Raw genomic sequence first — 18,817 nt, forward strand, 5'->3', positions numbered from 1 at the left:
TCTCTGATTATAAGATTTAAAACACCTTTTCATGTGCTTATTAGTAGTTTTGATTTCTTTAACTGAAAATTGCCTATTCATGTCCCTTGCCCATTTATCAATTGAGGAATGGCTTTTTTTGTACAATTTATTTAGCTCTTTATAAATTTGAATAATTAGACCTATGTCAGAAGTTTTTGTTAGGAAGACTTTCCCAATTTGTTGCTTCCCTTCTAATTTTGGTTGCATTTGGTTAATTCCTCTTTAGGCCTAAATGCCATGAAATGATGAATTAAAGCATTCAAGAATAGGGTTCATTTTTTTTTAACTGAAGTATTTAATTGGACACATGGTATAGCTAATAACTTTTTTTTGGTTGCATTCATTTTGTTTATACAGTTGAATTTAATATAAAAACAATTATTTTATACCCCACAATGTTATCAATTTCTTATTTGTTCATAAGTTCTTTACGAAAAGCCAGATATGAAAAGTAAACTATTCTATGCTACCTTAATTTCCTCAGGAATCACACTTTAGGTCTAAATCATACCCAATTTGGACCCAGGAGAGCTGATGTCATAGTGGAATAAATTGTCTGATTTTGAGCAACATGAGAGCTTAGTGTGAATGTCTGTGGTTTCTGTGATGTATAGTAGAAGAGGAAAAATTATGAGACTTGCCCTAAATTTATTTTATTTAATCTAAGATAAGGGAATAAGATGGAAAAATAGATACTTTTCTCACAGCTCCAATTAGCTTGATACCCTGTGGCCACCATTAGGGCACACTAGCCATGCTCACAAAAAAGTCCAGCAATTAACTAAACTAGAAGAGAAGACCCTGGAAATCTGCTCTTGCTTCAATTTATCAATTGTTTCCTCTGCCCACTAACTCTCACAAGTCACATTAAAAGAGTCAACTGTGGCTGAATATTTTGCCTGGGCCACCCAGGGGGTCAACACAGGGATCAGTGCAGGAGATACCACCCTACCCCCAATCTTGTGATTTCTTGTATCTATTGGTGCATTTCCCCTGTTGCCATCGTATCATCAACAAATGGTTCCCATCACAAAATCCTTGCTTCTGAGCCAAGGTTTGGCTATCGCCAGGTAGGCTACTCTAGAAATGTCAGCTGGTAAATTTCCTTCAAATAGCAAGATTGGAGTACTGTGTGAACATTTTTCCATGTAGCTTGCATACATGTTTCTCCCCAGTGTGGATTCTATGTTGTAAAACAAAAGCAAAGTTCATATTGGATCTCTTTCCACATTGCTTGCATTCATACTATTAGTCCCCAGTGCCTGTTCTCTGATGTAAAGTAAGATGGGATCTCAGTCTAATTGTCTTTCCACTGCTTGCATTCATAAGGCTTCTCCCCAGAATGGATTGTCTGATGTATAGCAACACGGTAGCTCTCCCCAAATGCCTTTCAACACTGCTTCCATTCTTAAGGTTTCTCAACAAGTGTGAATTCTATGATGAACAGAAAGAATAAATGACCAATTTTTTTCTACTTTGATCATTCATAAGGTTTTTCACCAGTATGTATTCTCTGATGTACAGCAAGAGCAGAGCTGCGACTGAATGTCTTTCCACACTGTTTGCATTCATAAGGTTTCTCCCCAGTGTGGATTCTATGATGTACAGCAAGAGTGGAGCTGCAAGTGAATGTCTTTCCACACTGCTGGCATTCATAAGGTTTCTCCCCAGTGTGGATTCTATGATGTACAGAAAGATGAGAACTGCAACTGAATGTCTTTCCACACTGCTTACATTCGTAAGGTTTCTCCCCAGTGTGGATCCTTTGATGTACAGCAAGAGCGGAGCTGCAACTGAATGTCTTTCCACACTGTTTACATTCATAAGGTTTTTCTCCAGTATGGATTCTCTGATGTACAACAAGATGGGAGCTCACAGTGAATGCTTTTCCACATTGTTGGCATTCATAAGGTTTCTCCCCAGTATGGAATCTCTGATGTACAGCAAGATGGGAACTGGAATTGAATGCCTTTCCACACCACTTGCATTCATAAGGTTTCTCCCCAGTGTGGATTCTCTGATGTTGAGCAAGTCTGGAGGTACAACTGAATGTCTTCCCACAGTGCTTACATTCATAAGGTTTCTCCCCAGTGTGTGTTCTCTGATGTACAACAAGACAGGAGCTCACAGTGAATACCTTTCCACACTGCTGGCATTCATAAGGTTTCTCTCCAGTATGAATTCTCTGATGTTCAGCAAGACTGGAGTTCTGACTAAATGTCTTTCCACACTGATTGCATTCATAAGGTTTCTCCCCAGTGTGGATTCTCTGATGTACAGCAAGATAGGAGTTCCGACTGAATGTCTTTCCACACTGTTTGCATTCATAAGGTTTCTCCCCAGTGTGGATTCTATGATGTAAGTTAAGATGGGACCTCTGACTGAATGTCTTTCCACATTGCTTGCATTCATAAGGTTTCTCCCCAGTGTGGATTCTCTGATGTCCAGAAAGATAGTAGCTGCAACTGAATGTCTTTCCACACTGCTTGCATTCATAAGGTTTCTCCCCAGTGTGGATTCTATGATGTACAGCGAGAGCGGAGCTGCAACTGAATGTCTTTCCACACTGCTTGCATTCATAAGGTTTCTCCCCAGTGTGGATTATTTGATGTACAGCAAGACTGGAGCTCCGCTTGAAAGTCCTTTCACATTGCTGGCATTCATAAGATTTCTCCTCAGTGTAGATTCTCTGATATCTAGCAAGATTGTCCCTGTGCATAAAAATCTTTCCACATTCCTTATTTCCACTAGATTTTTCCTCAGGGTGCATTCTTTGATGTTCAATATGAGATGAGTTTGGAGGTGCAACACAGTATTCTCTGAAAGCAAAGTTATTGGGACCGTGACTCATGAATCTTTGTCGGTGCATGTCTCCCACAGGAAGGCTCATGTCTGTTGGAGTGTTCTTTATTTCAGGTCTCATCTCTACTAAAAGAAACAAAGAGTAAAATATATAGAGTAACATATACACCTATATAACTTTCTCCTTTCCTCAACTTTCAGAACATAAACTACTTAATATCCTATTTCCTCAGTTAAGAAGGAAAGTCTTCCAAATTAAATGGGTACAATCCATCCTTTGAAAATGTCATTACCTCAAAGCTAAAGAACAATTTAAATAACAAAGAGCCTCCTCTATAACCTCACTGACTCTTCATAAAAAAATCTGGGATTTGGGACCAGCTAATTTCCATACATTCCTAACTCAGATCATGACCTCATAAAGGCTGGATGAGTGACTTGACCCGAAATCCTGGCAGCTGAGACCAAATCTGGTGACTGGGCATTCTTTCTATATCCACAGTACTAGACAATTCACTTTCATCGTTTTGCTTTCATTTTCATTTTCTATATATTTAATCTTCTCTTCATAGACATGACACTACTGGATGCATGTAGACTAAATATGATGTTATTATTTCACCATCTAGATTCTCTGTAAGTATTATATAATTTGCTTCAGGACTGCTTTCGACCTTACACTTTGTTCCAGTATCTGAAATCAGATGAAGAAATTCAGCAGTTTTTTGCATTTATCTAAGGCATAGAAGATTTTGTTCTGTTCCCTACTCCTTGAGAGTAGCCATTACTTTTCTTTAAATGTCTCTATTCACTAAAATAAAATCCTTCAACGAAATAGAATTGAAACAAAAACATGGAATTCCCTATGTTTAAAAATATGTCATAACTCCAACAGCATTAATGTCCCAATTTTGCCACATCCCCTCCAACATTCATTACTTTGCTTTGCTGTCATGTTAGCAAATCTGCTAGGTGTAAAGTGGTATCTCAGAGTTGTTTTGATTTGCATTTTTCTGATTATAACAGATTTAGAACACTTTTTCATGTGATTATTAATAGTTTTGATTTCTTCATCTGAAAACAGCGTATTCATGTCCCTTGCCCATTTATCAACTGGAGAAAGGCTTTTTTGTAGAATTGATTTAGCTCTTTATAAATTTGAGTAATCAGACCTTTGTCAGAGGTTTTTGTTATAAACATTTTCCCCCAAATGGTTGCATTGGTTTTGTTTGAACAAAACCTTTTTAATTTAATGTAATCAAAATTATTTATTTTACATTTTATAATTTTTTCTAACTCTTGCTTGGTCTTAAAATCTTTCCTTTCCCAAAGATCTGACAAGAATACTATTGTGTTCACCTAATTTACTTATAGTTTCCTTCTTTATATTCAAGTCATTCACCCATTCTGAGTTTATCTTGGTGTAAGGTGTGAGATGTTGATCTAAACCTAATCTCTCCCATATTGTTTTCTAATTTTCCCTGCAGTTTTGTCAAGGCATTTTCCTGATATTCTTGATATTCTTCTTAAAAATCCCAATACATTTTCATTGTACCTCAGAAACTTCCTAGGACTTTTAAGCCTGGGCAAGACCCAGGAATTCTATTGGTCTCAGCCATCTCAACTATAACATGTACATAATAATATCAGGTGACTCCTGGCATTCCTACGAGGATCTAATAGAATAATAATAAAGCATATGATACACATGGCAGCCATTTGCAAATGGTGATGTTTATTTTTATCATTAGAATTTGGATTATTTCCTTCTTGGATTGCTTTTCTCCTTAAACTTTCATTTTCTTAACTACTCCAGTTCCTAATTTCCATGTTGAATTAAATGCATTTCTATTCCCCAACATTTCTTTTTCTGTAGATCATCTCAGTGAGAGTCAGGATCTGTTGCTTCTTTCTGAACCACCTCTGAGTCTGGGTTCTGGATTGTGAGCTCCAGGGATGCCCAGACTGATGTTTCCCTTCCTTTGTGCACTCAGGCCTTAGCACGGTTCCTAGAACATATTTATTATTTAATACATGTTTACTGACAAGGCTTATGTCGGACCCAACCTCTGCCAGGAGCCTTGCCTTCTGGTCTCTCTCCTGAAAGGCAAGTCTGGCCTCATTCATGTTTTTGTCCTTCCCTTGACTTTATTTCTCAGCAATCAACAATAACTCCATTGGAACTAGAGAAGACCCAATCCTGAAGATCCCAGAGACTTCTCTCTAGGACCCTGATGGAGAACCTATGACACTCCTAGCCATTTTTGATCAAACACGGCTTCATGAGGCTGCATACAGAGAAGTATGGGGCCTCATGCTGAGAAGGACATTTAATCCTTGGCATTTGCACAGCTAGGCACAGTAGCTGAGTACAAAACATTTGCTGTAGTGTAGTATAGACACTGTGCTAGAGAGCTGTAGGCCAGAACAACAGAACTCCAGCACAGAGCGTTTAGTTCTGGGACTTCAGGTTAGGCCAAGATGCGATCTTTGACCTCACTTCTGGGGAGCAGCAGAATGCCACTGGGGATGCATCTCTGGGGGTCCTGTGATCACCATTACCAGCAACCACATAAATACAGCAATCATCATCCAATCTACTGTTCTAGTATGATGTGGATTTCTAATTCACCATCATTACTGAGATAAGAGAGGGGGAGGCTGGGAGAGACAAGGGTCTATAATATGGGTGCTGCTCACAGAATTATGAGGATTGCCACTAAAAACAGGAAATTTGGAGTGCCTGGAACCCATTACCAGACACTTTCAGGACCCTGAAAAATACAGCAATGGCTTTACACAAAAATTCTCCCTCTATGAATTTTTGTGAGACCTAATTCTCAGCATTAAAATATATCAAAACCAACAAAAGAAACAGATTGACAGATGAACTTAGTAGCACTTGCTTGGGCTTGAAGTGTACAAAATACCAACCTTCAATTGAAGATTTAGCTAATGAAATTCAGCAACAAAAAAGTCATTAACAGGCAGGTCAGTTAAAGAATTCCCCCTCTCCCTCACTTATCATGGTTCATGGCACCCCACACAAGTTAAATATCAAGACTAATAAAAAAAAAAAGAACTGACAGATGAACAAAGAAGTCACTAAGAAGGTAAGTTAAATTAGTTTTTGCTTTATTAGTTATATATTACAATAATACATTTTTATTATTTAAACTATAAATATTGCAAAATTATGGGGGTTTTTTTCTCAAAGTGACACACCACAATAGTTATGCTTGGTTTTTGATGATTTTTGGCACACCAACCTCAAAAGGTTGTCAATGACTGCTCTAGGATCTCATATTTCCCTAAAGTGAGATGCTGTGGTCACCTAATTGTCCAACAGCAGGACAAACACTGAGCCCCAGAGACCAGGAAAGGGCCTGGGCTTATGACTTAGGGAAAGCTTGCTCTGGATCACTTCCAAGTAAGGCAGAAGGCTTCACTCCTGCTCATCGGTTGTAGATCAATGGAGAGAAGGAAAATGAGGAAATTAGCTGCCTAGCTCCATTCTACATTGAGGCTCCCTTACCTCAGCTGGGTCCTCACCATAGCAAGGCAATCCTGTGACATCTCCCTCATGAATTCCCTTTGTCACACACCTTAGCAGCCTTCCAAATATTTCCCTGGTCTCTAGCTCTGCTTTGTGGCTTCCTCTCACTCTCTGCCTCACCTTCTGACCTGAGAACTTTGCCTCTTATTTCACTGAACAAAAGCTGGACCTCTTTGCAGAACTCTTTTATCTTCCACATCTCATCTACCTCAGCTACCTCCTTAAACTGTCTGGCCTCATGATCAGAGGAAAAGGTCATTCTTCTCATAGCTAAAAGAAATCTTTTCCCATGTGCAAAGTAAAGTAGCCCATTTCTCATTTAAGCTCATGTATTCCTCCCTGCAGGGCCCCCATTATTCTTTCATCTTCAGTCTTTCTCATGCCATTGAGCTAATGACTCTCTTCCTCTGGGGGCCAATTAACCATTTCTCCCCAATGCTTCAAACACTCTCACTTGATCTATTCCTCCTCAAGAGATATCGTCCAACATATGTCCTTAGGTCCAGGGCTAACCTACTACAGATGGCCATTTGCAGTGAGTTGTGCCATTGCCTTTCCCTTGTTTACTCTACTGTACTTCCTCCCTGAATCTTCAGTCTGGCTCTCCTGAAGCTCCAGGCCACCTCCCCCCATTAGACCTCTCTAGTGCTCCTTCTCTTCAGAGACTTCCCTCTAATTATTGGCTGCCCTGGAGCTTTAATCTGGAGGGCTACTACAGAATTGTTGGCATCGGCTATTTGCTCCAGTAGAGGGTGAGCTCCATGAGGGCAGGGGATGTCCATTACAACCCTTTATGTCCCCTTTAACTTAGCCTCGGACCCGGCAGAGAGTAAGCACTCATATGTGTTTCTGGAAAGTAAAGATCTGAGATGGGAAAAGTTCACAGCCCTTCTGGTACCTGCAGAAGACTTCCAGGCCCTTGAGTTCCAAACACTGACTTCATAGAGGGTCACAAAATAATCCCATGAAGGGAGCTGATAGGAAATGGGGTCCAACAGCCTCATGGTACAGATAGGAAAACAGACTAAAAGGTTCAGTGACTTGCCCAGGAAGCCCCTGCTAAAACCTCGGAAAAAGGGAAGAGAATCTAGATTAATTGAGGTATTGAATTTTATCTTACCCTACAGGAGAGTTGAAGAGGGAAAAACCAAGGTGGAGGAGCAGGGCATGGAGTACAAAAAGAGAAGGAAAGTGGGGGAGGGAATTTAATAGAACCATAAAAAAATTAGAGGGGAATAAAAAGGAAGGGGGAAGAAAGGGAAGTACAATAAGGGTGGGAATTATGAGGACTGATTAATAGCTAACAACTGTTGTAAAAGGAAATAGCAAAAGAAGAAAGGGCAGGACTAGAAGAGGAAATCAAAATGTTGGGGAATACACAGGAGGCAATCATAACTCTAAATGTGAATGGAATGAACTCACCCATAATACAGAAGGAAATAGCAAAGTCAATTAGAAACCAAAATCCTACCATAGGTTGTCAACAAGAAATACATATGAGGCAGGTAGACACACACACAGTAAAGGTAAAAGGCAGGAACAAAATCTATTGGATATCAACTCAGAAAAAAGAAGACAGGAGTCTCAATCATAATATTTGACAAAGCAAAAGTAAAAACAGATCTGATTAAAAGAGAGAGGGAAGATAATTACATTTTGATAAAACGCAGTATAGACAATAAGGAAATATCACTACTCAATATGTATGCATCAAATGGTATAGCATTCAAATTTCTGAAGGAGAAACAAGTGGAGCTTAAGGAGGAAATAGATGGGAGATCTGAACTTTCCTCTATCAGATCTAGACAAATCAAACTAAAAAATAAATAAGAAAGAGGTAAGAGATGTGAATGAAATCTTAGAAAAATTAAAGTTAATAGATATGTGGAGAAAAATAAACACAAAAAGGAATATATATTTTCAGCAGCATGTGGAACATTCACAAAGATTGACCATGTACTAGGGCATAAAGAAAAAATGGCAAACAAGTGCCAAAGAGCAGAAATAATACATGCAAACTGTCCAGTTTGCAATAAAATGTAATAAATGCAATAAAATAGTGCAATAAAAATAATAAGAAAAGGTACATGGAGAGGTAAATAAAAAATTAATTGGAAATTAAAAATGATTCTCCAAAATTGGTTAAAGAACAAATCATAGAAACAATTAATAATTTCATTGAAGAGAATGACAATGGGGGGCAGCTGGGTAGCTCAGTGGACTGAGAGCCAGGCCTAGAGATAGGAGGTCATAGGTTCAAATCTGGCCTCAGACACCTCCCAGCTGTGTGACCCTGGGCAAGTCAGTTGACCCCCATTGCCTAGCCCTTACCACTCTTCTGCCTTGGAATCAATACGCATTATTGACTCCAAGACAGAAGGTAAGGGTTTAAAAAGAGAGAGAATGACAATGATGAAGCTTCCTATCAAAATCTATGAGATACGGCCAAAGCAGTACTCAGGGGGAAATTTATATCCTTGCATTCATATATTAACAAATTAGGGAAGGCAGAGGTCAATGAATTGGGTATACAAATTTAAAAACTAGAAAGAGAAAAAAATTAAAAATCCTAGATAAACACTGAATTAGAAATTCTAAAAATTTAAGGGGAAATTAATAAAATCAAAAGTGAAAACTAGTGAATTAATAAATAAGACTAGAAGCTGGTACTTTGAAAATAAATAAATAAAATAGGCAAAGTACTGGTTAATCTAATGAAAAATGAAGGAAAGAAGAAAACCAAATTAACGGTATCAAAAAATGAAGAGGGACACCAAATAAAATAATGTTCAAATTAAAAAAAAAAAACCTCAAGCATATTTGTTTCTAAATGAAATTATATGTTACTGTACCAATAAATATTCACATAAAACTTTCACAATTATATGGATTTTAGACTGAGGAAAAAAAATGAAGAGGGAGACCTCACCTATAATGAAGAGGAAATTAAAGCAATCATTAAAAACTATTTTGCCCAATTATATGGCAGTACCAAAATCTAGGTGATATGGATGAATATTTACAAAAATATAAATTGCCTAAATTAAAAGAAGAAATAGAATATTTAATCCCATAAGAGAAAAAGAAATTGAACTAGTCATCAAAGAACTCCCTAAGAAAAAATCCCCAGGGTCAGAATTCACAAGTGAATTCTATCAAACATTTAAAGAACAACCAGGCTCATTACTACATGAACTATTTGAAAAAATAAGTAAAGGACTTCTATCAAATTCCTTTTATGACACAAATATGGTACTGATACCAAAGCCAGGCAGATCAAAAACAAGAGAAAGAAAACTACAGACCAATCTCCTTAATAGATTAATAGATTATTAAATAATAATAGATTATTAATAGATTCAGAAATCTTAAATAGAATACTAGGGAAAAGAATCTAGTAAGTAATCAAGAGGGTTAATCATAATAATCAGGTGGGATTTATACCAGGAATGCAAGGATGGTTCATTATTAGTAAAACCATCCACATAATTAACCATATTAATAATCAAACCAACAAAAATCACGTAATTTATCTCCATAGATGCCGAAAAAGCCTTTGACAAAATACAAAACTCATTCCTATTAAAAACACTAGAAACTATAAGAGGGGCCTTTCCTAAAAATAATAAACAGTATATTTCTAAAACCATCAGCAAACATCATCTGCAATGGGGATAAACTACAAGACTTCTCAATAAGATCAAGAGTGAAACAAGGATGCCCATTATCACCTCTATTATTTAACATTGTATTAGAAACACTAGCAGTAGCAATTAGAGAAGAAAAAGAAATTGAAGGTATTAAAATAGGCAAGGAGGAGACCAACCTGTCACTATTCGCAGATGATATGATGATTTACTTAAAGAATCCTAAAGAATCAACCAAAAAGTTGGTCAAAATAACCAACAACTTTAGCAAAGTTGCAGGATACAAAATAAACCCACATAAGTCATAAGCATTTCTTTTTATTTCCAACACATCTCAGAAGGAAGAATTAGACAAGAGAAATTCCATATAAAATCCTTAAACAAACACAGGAACTATATGAACACAACTACAAAACACTCCACACAATTAAAACACAATCTAAACAACTGGAAAAACATTGGTAGGATGAGCTAACATAATAAAAATGAAAATCCTACCAAAATTAATTTACTTATTTAGTACCATACCCATTGAATAAAAAAACTTTTTTAAGGGGGCAGCTGGGTACCGTAGTGGATTGAGAGCCAGTCCTAGAGACAGGAGGTCCTAGGTTCAAATCTGGCCTCAGACACTTCCCAGCTGTGTGACCCTGGGCAAGTCAGTTGACCCCCATTGCCTAGCCCTGACCATTCTTCTGCCTTGGAATCAATACGCATTATTGACTCCAAGACAGAAGGTAAGGGTTTAAAAGAAAAAAAAAAAACCAAAACAAAGTTCATTTGGAAGGACAAAAGATCAAGGATATCCAGGGAAATCATTAAAAAGAAATGTGAAGGAAGGAGGCCTTGCAGTCCCAGATCTCAAACTATAATATAAAGCAATGGTCATCAGGGGCAGCTGGATGGTTCAGTGGATTGAGAGCCAGGCCTAGAAATGGGAGGTCTTGGTTCAAATCTGACCTCAGACACTTCCCAGCTGTATGACCCTGGGGAAGTCACTTAATCCCCATTACCTAGCCTTTACCATTCTTCTATCTTGGAGCCTATGAACCTTAAAAAATTCTCAGACCCTACTTCATAAGGTTAGGATTGTGAACCTTAAAAATTCCCCATTGGGACCATCCCAATTGGGCAGTGAAGCCACTTAGATCAGGAATGTGAGAACTCTACTTAGATCAGAAATGTGAAGACCTCTACTCCACCCATACTTAAGCCTGCTTTAGGGAAGAAAACTCCTTGCTGAACAATGAAAAGTACTTAAACCCATACTTAAGCCATGCCTATTTTAGGACTAATATAAAAAGGGTGCTAAATACCTATATAAAGGTCAAGCAACTTGTGAACTTACAAGGAGCAAAGAAGTGAAAACTTACTCAGAGCTCTCCTGCTGTTAATTACTCAAAAAGATTAGTCAGGTGTGAACTAAGAATGGTCTGTCCTTTGAAAAATGTCTACTGTGATTGGTAGATATAAGGACTTAGGGGAGGTGACATAGAAAAAAATGCCCTTTAAATAGGAGCTCAGATATTTTCAGATTGAGGATTGAGCTGGTGGAGGCAGTTGAGATGAAGCTGGCCTGGTGTCACTAGAATCCTTGCTTGGACAGATCTTGTGGTGAGTGATTAAGGACTGACTGATCTTTCTCTTAAGGGCTTAGGACTGGGTTGGCCAGGGCTGGCCTATCCTTTTCTCATTATTCCCCTTTTTCTCTCTTTCTTTAATTCCTCATTGTATTATTAATTAAATTCTCTATAAAACTCAGTTAACTTGGGTATATTTCATAATTGGGAATATTTCCCTGGCGACCACCTTATATACTGATTTAAAAACAAGACACTGTAGTGAAAACATATTTTCTGCGGTCACAACTTACTCATCCACTCTTATATCTACTACAATTTAAGTCTTCCACTATTTTGATCACTACAGTTTATGACAACCAACTATTTTAATTATTAGAAGCCAATACATAATATTGACTCTGAGATGGAAGGTAAGGGCCCTAAATAAATAAATAAATCAGTGGTCATCAAAACAATTTCGTACTGGCTAAGAGACACAAAGGAGGATCGGTGGAATAGATTTAGGGTAAGTGACCTCAGCAAGACAGTCTATGATAAACCCAAAGATCCCAGCTTTTGGGACCAAAATCCACTATTTGATAAAAATTGGAAGACAGTATGGGAGAGATTGATCAACATATCACACCCTACACCGAGATAAACTCAGAATGAGTGAATGACTTGAATATAAAAAAGGAAACTACAAGTAAATTAGGAGAACACAGAATAATATACAGATATATGGGAAAGGAAAGATTTTTAAGACCAAGCAAAAGTTAGGAAAAAATCACAAAATGTAAAATAAATCATTTTAATTACATCAAATTAAAAAGGTTTTGTACAAACAAAACCAATGCATCCAAAATTAGAAGGGAAGCAACAAATTGGGAAACAATCTTGATAACAAAAACCTCTAACAAAGGTCTAATTATTCAAATTTATAAAGAACTAAATCAAATGTACAAAAAAATGTACAAGGGATATGAATAGGCAATTTTCTGGTAAAGAAATCAAAACTACAATAAGCACATGAAAAAGTGTTCTAAATCTCTTATAATCAGAGAAATGCAAATCAAAACAACTCTGAGGTACCACCTCACACCTAGCAGATTTGGCTAACATGACAGTAATGAAAAGTAATGAATGCTGGAGGGGATGTGGCAAAGTTGGGACATTAATGCATTGCTGGTAGAATTATGAATTGATCCAATCATTCTGGAGGGCAAATTGGAACTATGCCCAAAGGGCAATAAAAGACTGTCTGCCCTTTGAACCAGCCATAGTACTGCTAGGTTTATGCCCCAAAGATAATAAGGAAAAAGACATGTACAAAAATATTCATAGCTGTGCTCTTTGTTGTGGCAAAAAATTGGAAAACGAGGGGATGCCCTTCAATTGGGGAATGGCTAAACAAATTGTGGTATATGTTGGTGATGGAATACTATTGTGCTAAAAGGAATAATAAAGTGGAGGAATTCCATGGAGACTGGAACAACCTCCTGGAAGTGATGCAGAGCGAAAGGAGCAGAACCAGGAAAACATTATACACAGAGACTGATACACTGTGGTACAATCGAATGTAATGAACTTCTCCATTCATGGCAATGCAGTGATCCTGAACAACCTGGAGGGATCTATGAGAAAGAACACAATCCACATCCAGAGGAAAAACTGTGGGAGTAGAAATACCGAAGAAAAACAACTGCTTGATTACATGGGTCAAGGGGATATGATTGTGGATGGAGACTCTAAATGATCACCAAAATGCAAACATGAACAACATGGAAATAGGTTTTGATCAAGGACACATGTAATACCCAGTGAAATTGCATGTCAGCTACAGGAAGGATCGAGAGAGGGGAGGGAGGGAAACAATATGATTCTTGTATCCAAGGAATAATGTTCTAAATTGACTAAATAAATTAATTTTTAAAAAAAGAGTTACAAAGAGAAATTCAATCTAAAATCACAAAATAAAAATAACTGCTTGATCACATGGGTCAATGGGGATATGATGGGGGATGAAGACTCCAAATGATCACCCTCAGGCAAATATCAATAATATGGAAATAGGTCTTGATCAAAGACATATGTAAAACCCAGTGGAATTTCAGGTTGGCTATAGCAGAGGTTTGGATTAGGGGAGGGAAAGAATGTGAATCATGTAACCATGGAAATTTTTTCTTAATGAGTCAATAAAATTAAATTTAAAAAAGTAACAGTAAAAAGATGAAAATAAAAAATAAAATGAGATGAAATAAAACCACTGAAAAAGAATTCTAAGTGGCTCTTCCTGGTTTCACCAGACCATACAGAAGCCTCTGGTCACTCTGGCTCGCCAACACCTCTTTTCCCTTCCCTTACCTGAGCAGCAGCTTCTCAGGTCTTCTTGTTCCAGTATCCATGGGGTTTCCTTCTGCTCCAAAGAAGAGATCACTTCTTCTGGGGGACCTGGCAGTCCTAGGGATGGGGAAATTAGTCAGGGACAATGATAGAGAGAAGTTCATCAGTGAGTTATTTTTAGGGAAATGTTGGGAAGTCCAGTGACTCCACTCAGAGACTCTGTCCACGGGGTTCCCACAGGAGTCTGCCGCCACCACTTATTGCCTGAAATGCAGGAGCCCAGGGTAGGATGTATCTGTTACCCTGCTGGGGAACCTCAAATGAACAACAGCCCCCCTCCCGCATCTTGTTCTGGTCCATTCTAGCAGAAACTCCTAAACTTCCACACTGGGTCCAAGGATCACAGTTCTGGATTAAGTCTGAAGCCCCAGACACAGGAACATAGGGGGAATGGCTTTTGTCTCATCACCCTGCCTGCTCCTACCTCCCTGACACATCTCTGAGCCTAGGGGGCTCTTCTCTGGGGTAGTCTCTGCCTTCTCTCCTGGGGAAGTCAACAATCCTTTTTGGGCCCAATGTTGTCTCAGGCAGTCCATTCATCTTAACCAACACAGAGGAGAGTAAGCAGGGCCTGCTGGAAGTTTACAGGGCCTCTTAGAAGGGAGTCTACCCAGCATATAGGGTGGGAAGAAGATGGGGGAGAAGTTTGGGGAACCAATCTGTAACCAGAATGTTAGGTTATAGGGCATTGACTTCAGAGAAGGCTGGACTCAATCCATAGTTTTCCATTATCTGGATTTGAAAGGCAGCTAGAAGGGGAGGGGGAAGAGTCCTGGGATTAAAGGCAGAAAGGCTGCAGTTTACATTTCACCACAAACAGCTACTATATGGGTGATTCTAAATAAGCCACTTAATCAAATCTATTTCCATATCTATAAAATGGGAATAATTGTGTCACTGAATTAGGAAGATGAAGATGAGGAAGAAGTGCTGGAATATTACAGAGAAAACCTTCTGCAGAGGTCTGGGACAAGAGCGGATCATTATGAACACTTCATCCCTTTCCTCCCTTTCTTACTGGCTCTGCTGGAGGCTTAGGACAATAGGAAGACTAAAGACAAACCATCTCTCTTGGGGACACCAAGAAGCTATGAGCTATGAGTTTATGCTGGTGAAAGAGAAAAAGATCCCCAATAGAGTGGAAGAGGGTGGGAGGAAAACCCACCTAAACAGTTTTCCCAGATGGGTTTGGGAGACCCAATTCAGGGCCAGGAAGAGGCAAGATGGAATTAGCTGAGATTACATCCATGTCTGAGATTCTCCAACAAGCATTTGATCTCAGACTTCAGGGGTACCAAAGAGAGCCTCCAAGGTCCTGTTACACAATTCAAAATCCTTTTACAGGAGAACCAGGCAGCAGGAGGGCTCTGGCTCTGGGACTCAGCATACCAGCCCTCCTCCCTTCCTCCTGACTGAAAACTGTTCCCAACCCTGCCTGCTGCTGAGGGAGATATTCTCTTTGATGGCAGACTCAGGCAGCAGGGAGAGGCTCCTTACCCACAGAGAGCAGGTTCCGGGCATTCTCCAGCATCACCTCCTTGTACAGCTCCTTCTGGGGAGGGGACAGGAGGCGCCACTCCTCCCCAGTGAAGTCCACAGCCACATCCTGGAATGTCACCACCTCCTAGAGCAACCCAGGGCAGAGCACAGAGAGCTGAAAGTCACATCACAATGAGGAGCCCACCTCTGGTCAGTTACAGAGGAAACTGACCCACAGAGAAGGGAGGGGCCCAAAGTCCCGCCCTTTGTCAGTGTCAGAGCCAGCACTAGATACTGAGTCTTTAAGAGCCCAATGGAGGCTTGAAAAGAGTAGCTGTAGGATGCTCCAGAGGCAAGCAGAGGAGTTTCTAGTGTGTGAAGGGAAACCTCTAGGGGACCTCCAGTGCAGCCTGGATATCAGGGGCCCCCATGGTGGGATGTAGGTGTCAGTCATGTGTCTGTGGCCCTGTTGCTGTGTCCTAGGGCAGCCAGTGTCAGTGTGAGTCACCAATGTGCCAGAGTCTAAGCCACAGAGGGGGAATCTGGGAGGAAGGTAAAAGGGAGGCGAAGGAGGGAGAGGGAGCTTTTGTACCTCCCCAGGAACTGACTGGCTCTCTAAGTTGGGGGTTTCTCTTGGAACTTTCCTGATCTCTTCATCTCTGGCAAGCCCAACCTGAGAAATCCCCCCCCCCCCCCCCCCCCCCCGTTTCTCTCTACTAATAAATGCTCATCAGTCAGGTCATGAGTCACCAGATCATATTTTACTGAGAACACTGTGGAAGGCACAACAAAGGAGAGAAGGTGCTCCGCAGAGCTCGGGGACTCGGGATGCAGCCCGGGTGACCCATCCTCGGAGAAGGCTGAGCTGATCTCAGATTATTTACTTATTGATCCTATTTACCAGTAACTGTTTTTGTCTGCTAACTGCCTGAGTCCTGCTTCTCTGTCTCCTGTCTCAGCTGCATACTCAGCCAGCCTGTAACAGGGGAAGTGCAGAATCCACCTCTTGGGATTTTCATCACTGTTCTAGCCTCATTTCAAGCCATTCATTGGCCTTGGAAGATTCAGGCGAGTCCCAGGGAGTCAGCTCTAGTCTTTCCTCACCCTCGACCTATCTCAGACATGTCTGGTTTGCTGCCCAGTCAGGGCCCTGACCTTGCACTGGACTCACACAAAAACTTCCTCTTAGTCTGGGCAGAGAAGGAGGGCTGGGGCACTGCTGGCCCCTTATTACTGATTATTCCACTCAGTCACAGTGTCCCTGATTATCCCAGCTCTATAACCACTGGTGACCCTCCATCCTATGACAGACATCACTTACCCCGTCTGCTCTTTGTTCTGTGCTCCCCCAAACCTATCAGAGAGATCTAACCTTCTGCTTAGGGTTTGGAGCATGAACAGAGGCAAGCCCCTGAGCCCTTTTATTGACAGGCACGTATTCCTCTACTTCTCTTCCTTGGAGAGCTGCCTCAGTTTACCCTTTGCTGAAATTTCACTCCCAACACCTACAAATGGGAGCTTCCCAATGTTGGACAGAACAGTAGACGCTCACTAGTAAAGTGGAGTCTGCAGTGTTGTTAGGAAGAGACCCCAAAGGGAAGAGATCATTTGCTTCTACCCCAAGCAGCAGAAATGCAGGAGCGAATATCTGAAGACAACAGTAGCAGCAGCAGAACATCAGAGACAGCAGAAAGAGGCTTCTTTGAAAAAGTATAGACAAGGAGAAAGGGAGGAAGGAGGAAACCTGGGAGGGCTAACGGTGAAGCTGAAGACAGAGGGGATCCTGGGAAGAATCTTGTCCACCCATCCACTCCAGGAGGATACTTCTTGTGTTGGACTGCAGAACCACAGGGGAGAAGAGGAGGTAGATAGAGAAGACAGGGATACATGAGGGTATCTCAAGGACCAGAAACTGTCATTTCCATTCCCTCTACACTCAGCACCTGTTCTGCCCTTCTGGGGATTCCCCAAGAGGCAAAAGACAGTCCTTGCCCTCCTGGAGCTCACAGTCCAGTAAGGGAGGGAGACAATAAACAGACACATGGATAAAACCAATAAGGACCAGGCCCTTTCCTGGCCTTAGGAATGGAGATTGAAATCAGGGGGAAAAGAGACTTTTCTACCTTAAAAGATATGAATTAAATAAGATCAATGAACACAAAGGAAATAATACAATGTTGCTTCATCTGCTTTCTACTTAGAGAAAAGATTAGGGACTTGCCAAGTTGGGATGGAGAAGAGGGACAGAAGACGTTCCCTGAAAAGGGGTCCCACTCCTTCCCAATATCTTTAAGCAATCAAAAGAACAAAGAACCAATAACTCAATGATTAATATGTTTAGCCTGAAGAGAGCAGGCTTGGAGTGACAGAAGCTGAGGGGGCCTAAGGGGTGGGGGAGCAAGGGTCTAAGGCCGAAAGGCTGGGGGGCAGGACTCCTGGGTTCTTACAACATGAGGAAAAACTGCATCTAGCACTGGTCCCCAACCCTCCCACCCCCTCCAGGCAGGAAAGAAAATCCCATAGGTCCCCCACATCCTTTCTGGCCTCAGGCAGCCCCACCCAGCTGCAGAGTCCCAGGACCTGGGGGGGTGGGGCGTGGGGGAGAGGGGCTCCCGGCTTTGGGGGGATCCAGGAGGCACAGATGAGAGGTAGTCTGCCCCAGAGGGTCTTTTAAAAGGGAGGATTCAAACTCATCAATGCTCTCTGCCTCCCGCCCACCCCCAGGCTCCTCTCCCTCTGAACCCTCCCCACTCCAGCCCCCCTTTCTTGCTGTTCCCTGCCACCAGGCTCCACTTCATAATTACCAGGGCTGGAGGTGCTGGGGGTAGGGGTGGCGGGGAGGGGGTTAAGTTCAATAGCCCACCAAGGAGCCAAGGCTGGAAAAGCTTTGGAAGTGGAGGAAGAGGGGGGACTGACTGTGATATTAACTTCCGGTTTCCCAGAGGCCTCTGCAACACCAGTTCTGGGGCTATATTACTATGCCATGCCCCTTGGGGCTGGCCCTTCCCCTCTCCCCTCCTCTGGAGCCTCTCTTCTGAGCCTTTGAGGGAGGAGATTTATACGTCATGAACGAGTCTGGGGCAGTTGAGATTTTACTCTACTTATATAAGGAATGTTTTCTGTAAAACTGGACATCCTTGGGTCAGGTGAGGTTAATATTAACAGAAGAAAGGCTTGCAGGCAGCCAAAGCTTTCAGAAGGAATGTCACTGAACTCCAAACAACTAAAAATGAGAAAAACTCCATCAGAAGCCCAGTCTTTAGTCACCACATCCCCCGTGTTTCTGCATCTAACTTGGAGAGCGCTTTTTAGCAGCTCCTGAGAGTGTAAAGGTTTAGGATGATGAG

At 40.9% G+C, this 18,817-nt stretch overlaps 1 protein-coding gene across 3 annotated transcripts in view; it reads right to left on the minus strand.

The window, feature by feature from the left end:
* Window positions 1-658: 658 nt before the first annotated feature.
* LOC100617486 (zinc finger protein 883-like) overlaps window positions 659-18,817 on the minus strand; it is a 32,305-nt gene continuing 14,146 nt past the window's right edge. For 2 of the 3 annotated variants that reach the window (XM_007490168.3, XM_016432888.2), the window contains exons 3-5: window positions 15,489-15,615; window positions 13,953-14,048; window positions 659-2,949 (exon numbers count right to left, since the gene is read on the minus strand). In XM_007490168.3, the coding sequence (XP_007490230.2) occupies window positions 1,502-2,949; window positions 13,953-14,048; window positions 15,489-15,615 (1,671 nt within the window). In that variant the 3' untranslated portion in view covers window positions 659-1,501. The remainder of the gene's footprint in view (window positions 2,950-13,952; window positions 14,049-15,488; window positions 15,616-18,817) is intronic. The other variant, XM_007490169.3, reaches the window with a different exon arrangement.

This window comes from Monodelphis domestica, chromosome 3, assembly GCF_027887165.1.
Source record: "Monodelphis domestica isolate mMonDom1 chromosome 3, mMonDom1.pri, whole genome shotgun sequence".
NCBI lineage: Eukaryota > Metazoa > Chordata > Mammalia > Didelphimorphia > Didelphidae > Monodelphis > Monodelphis domestica.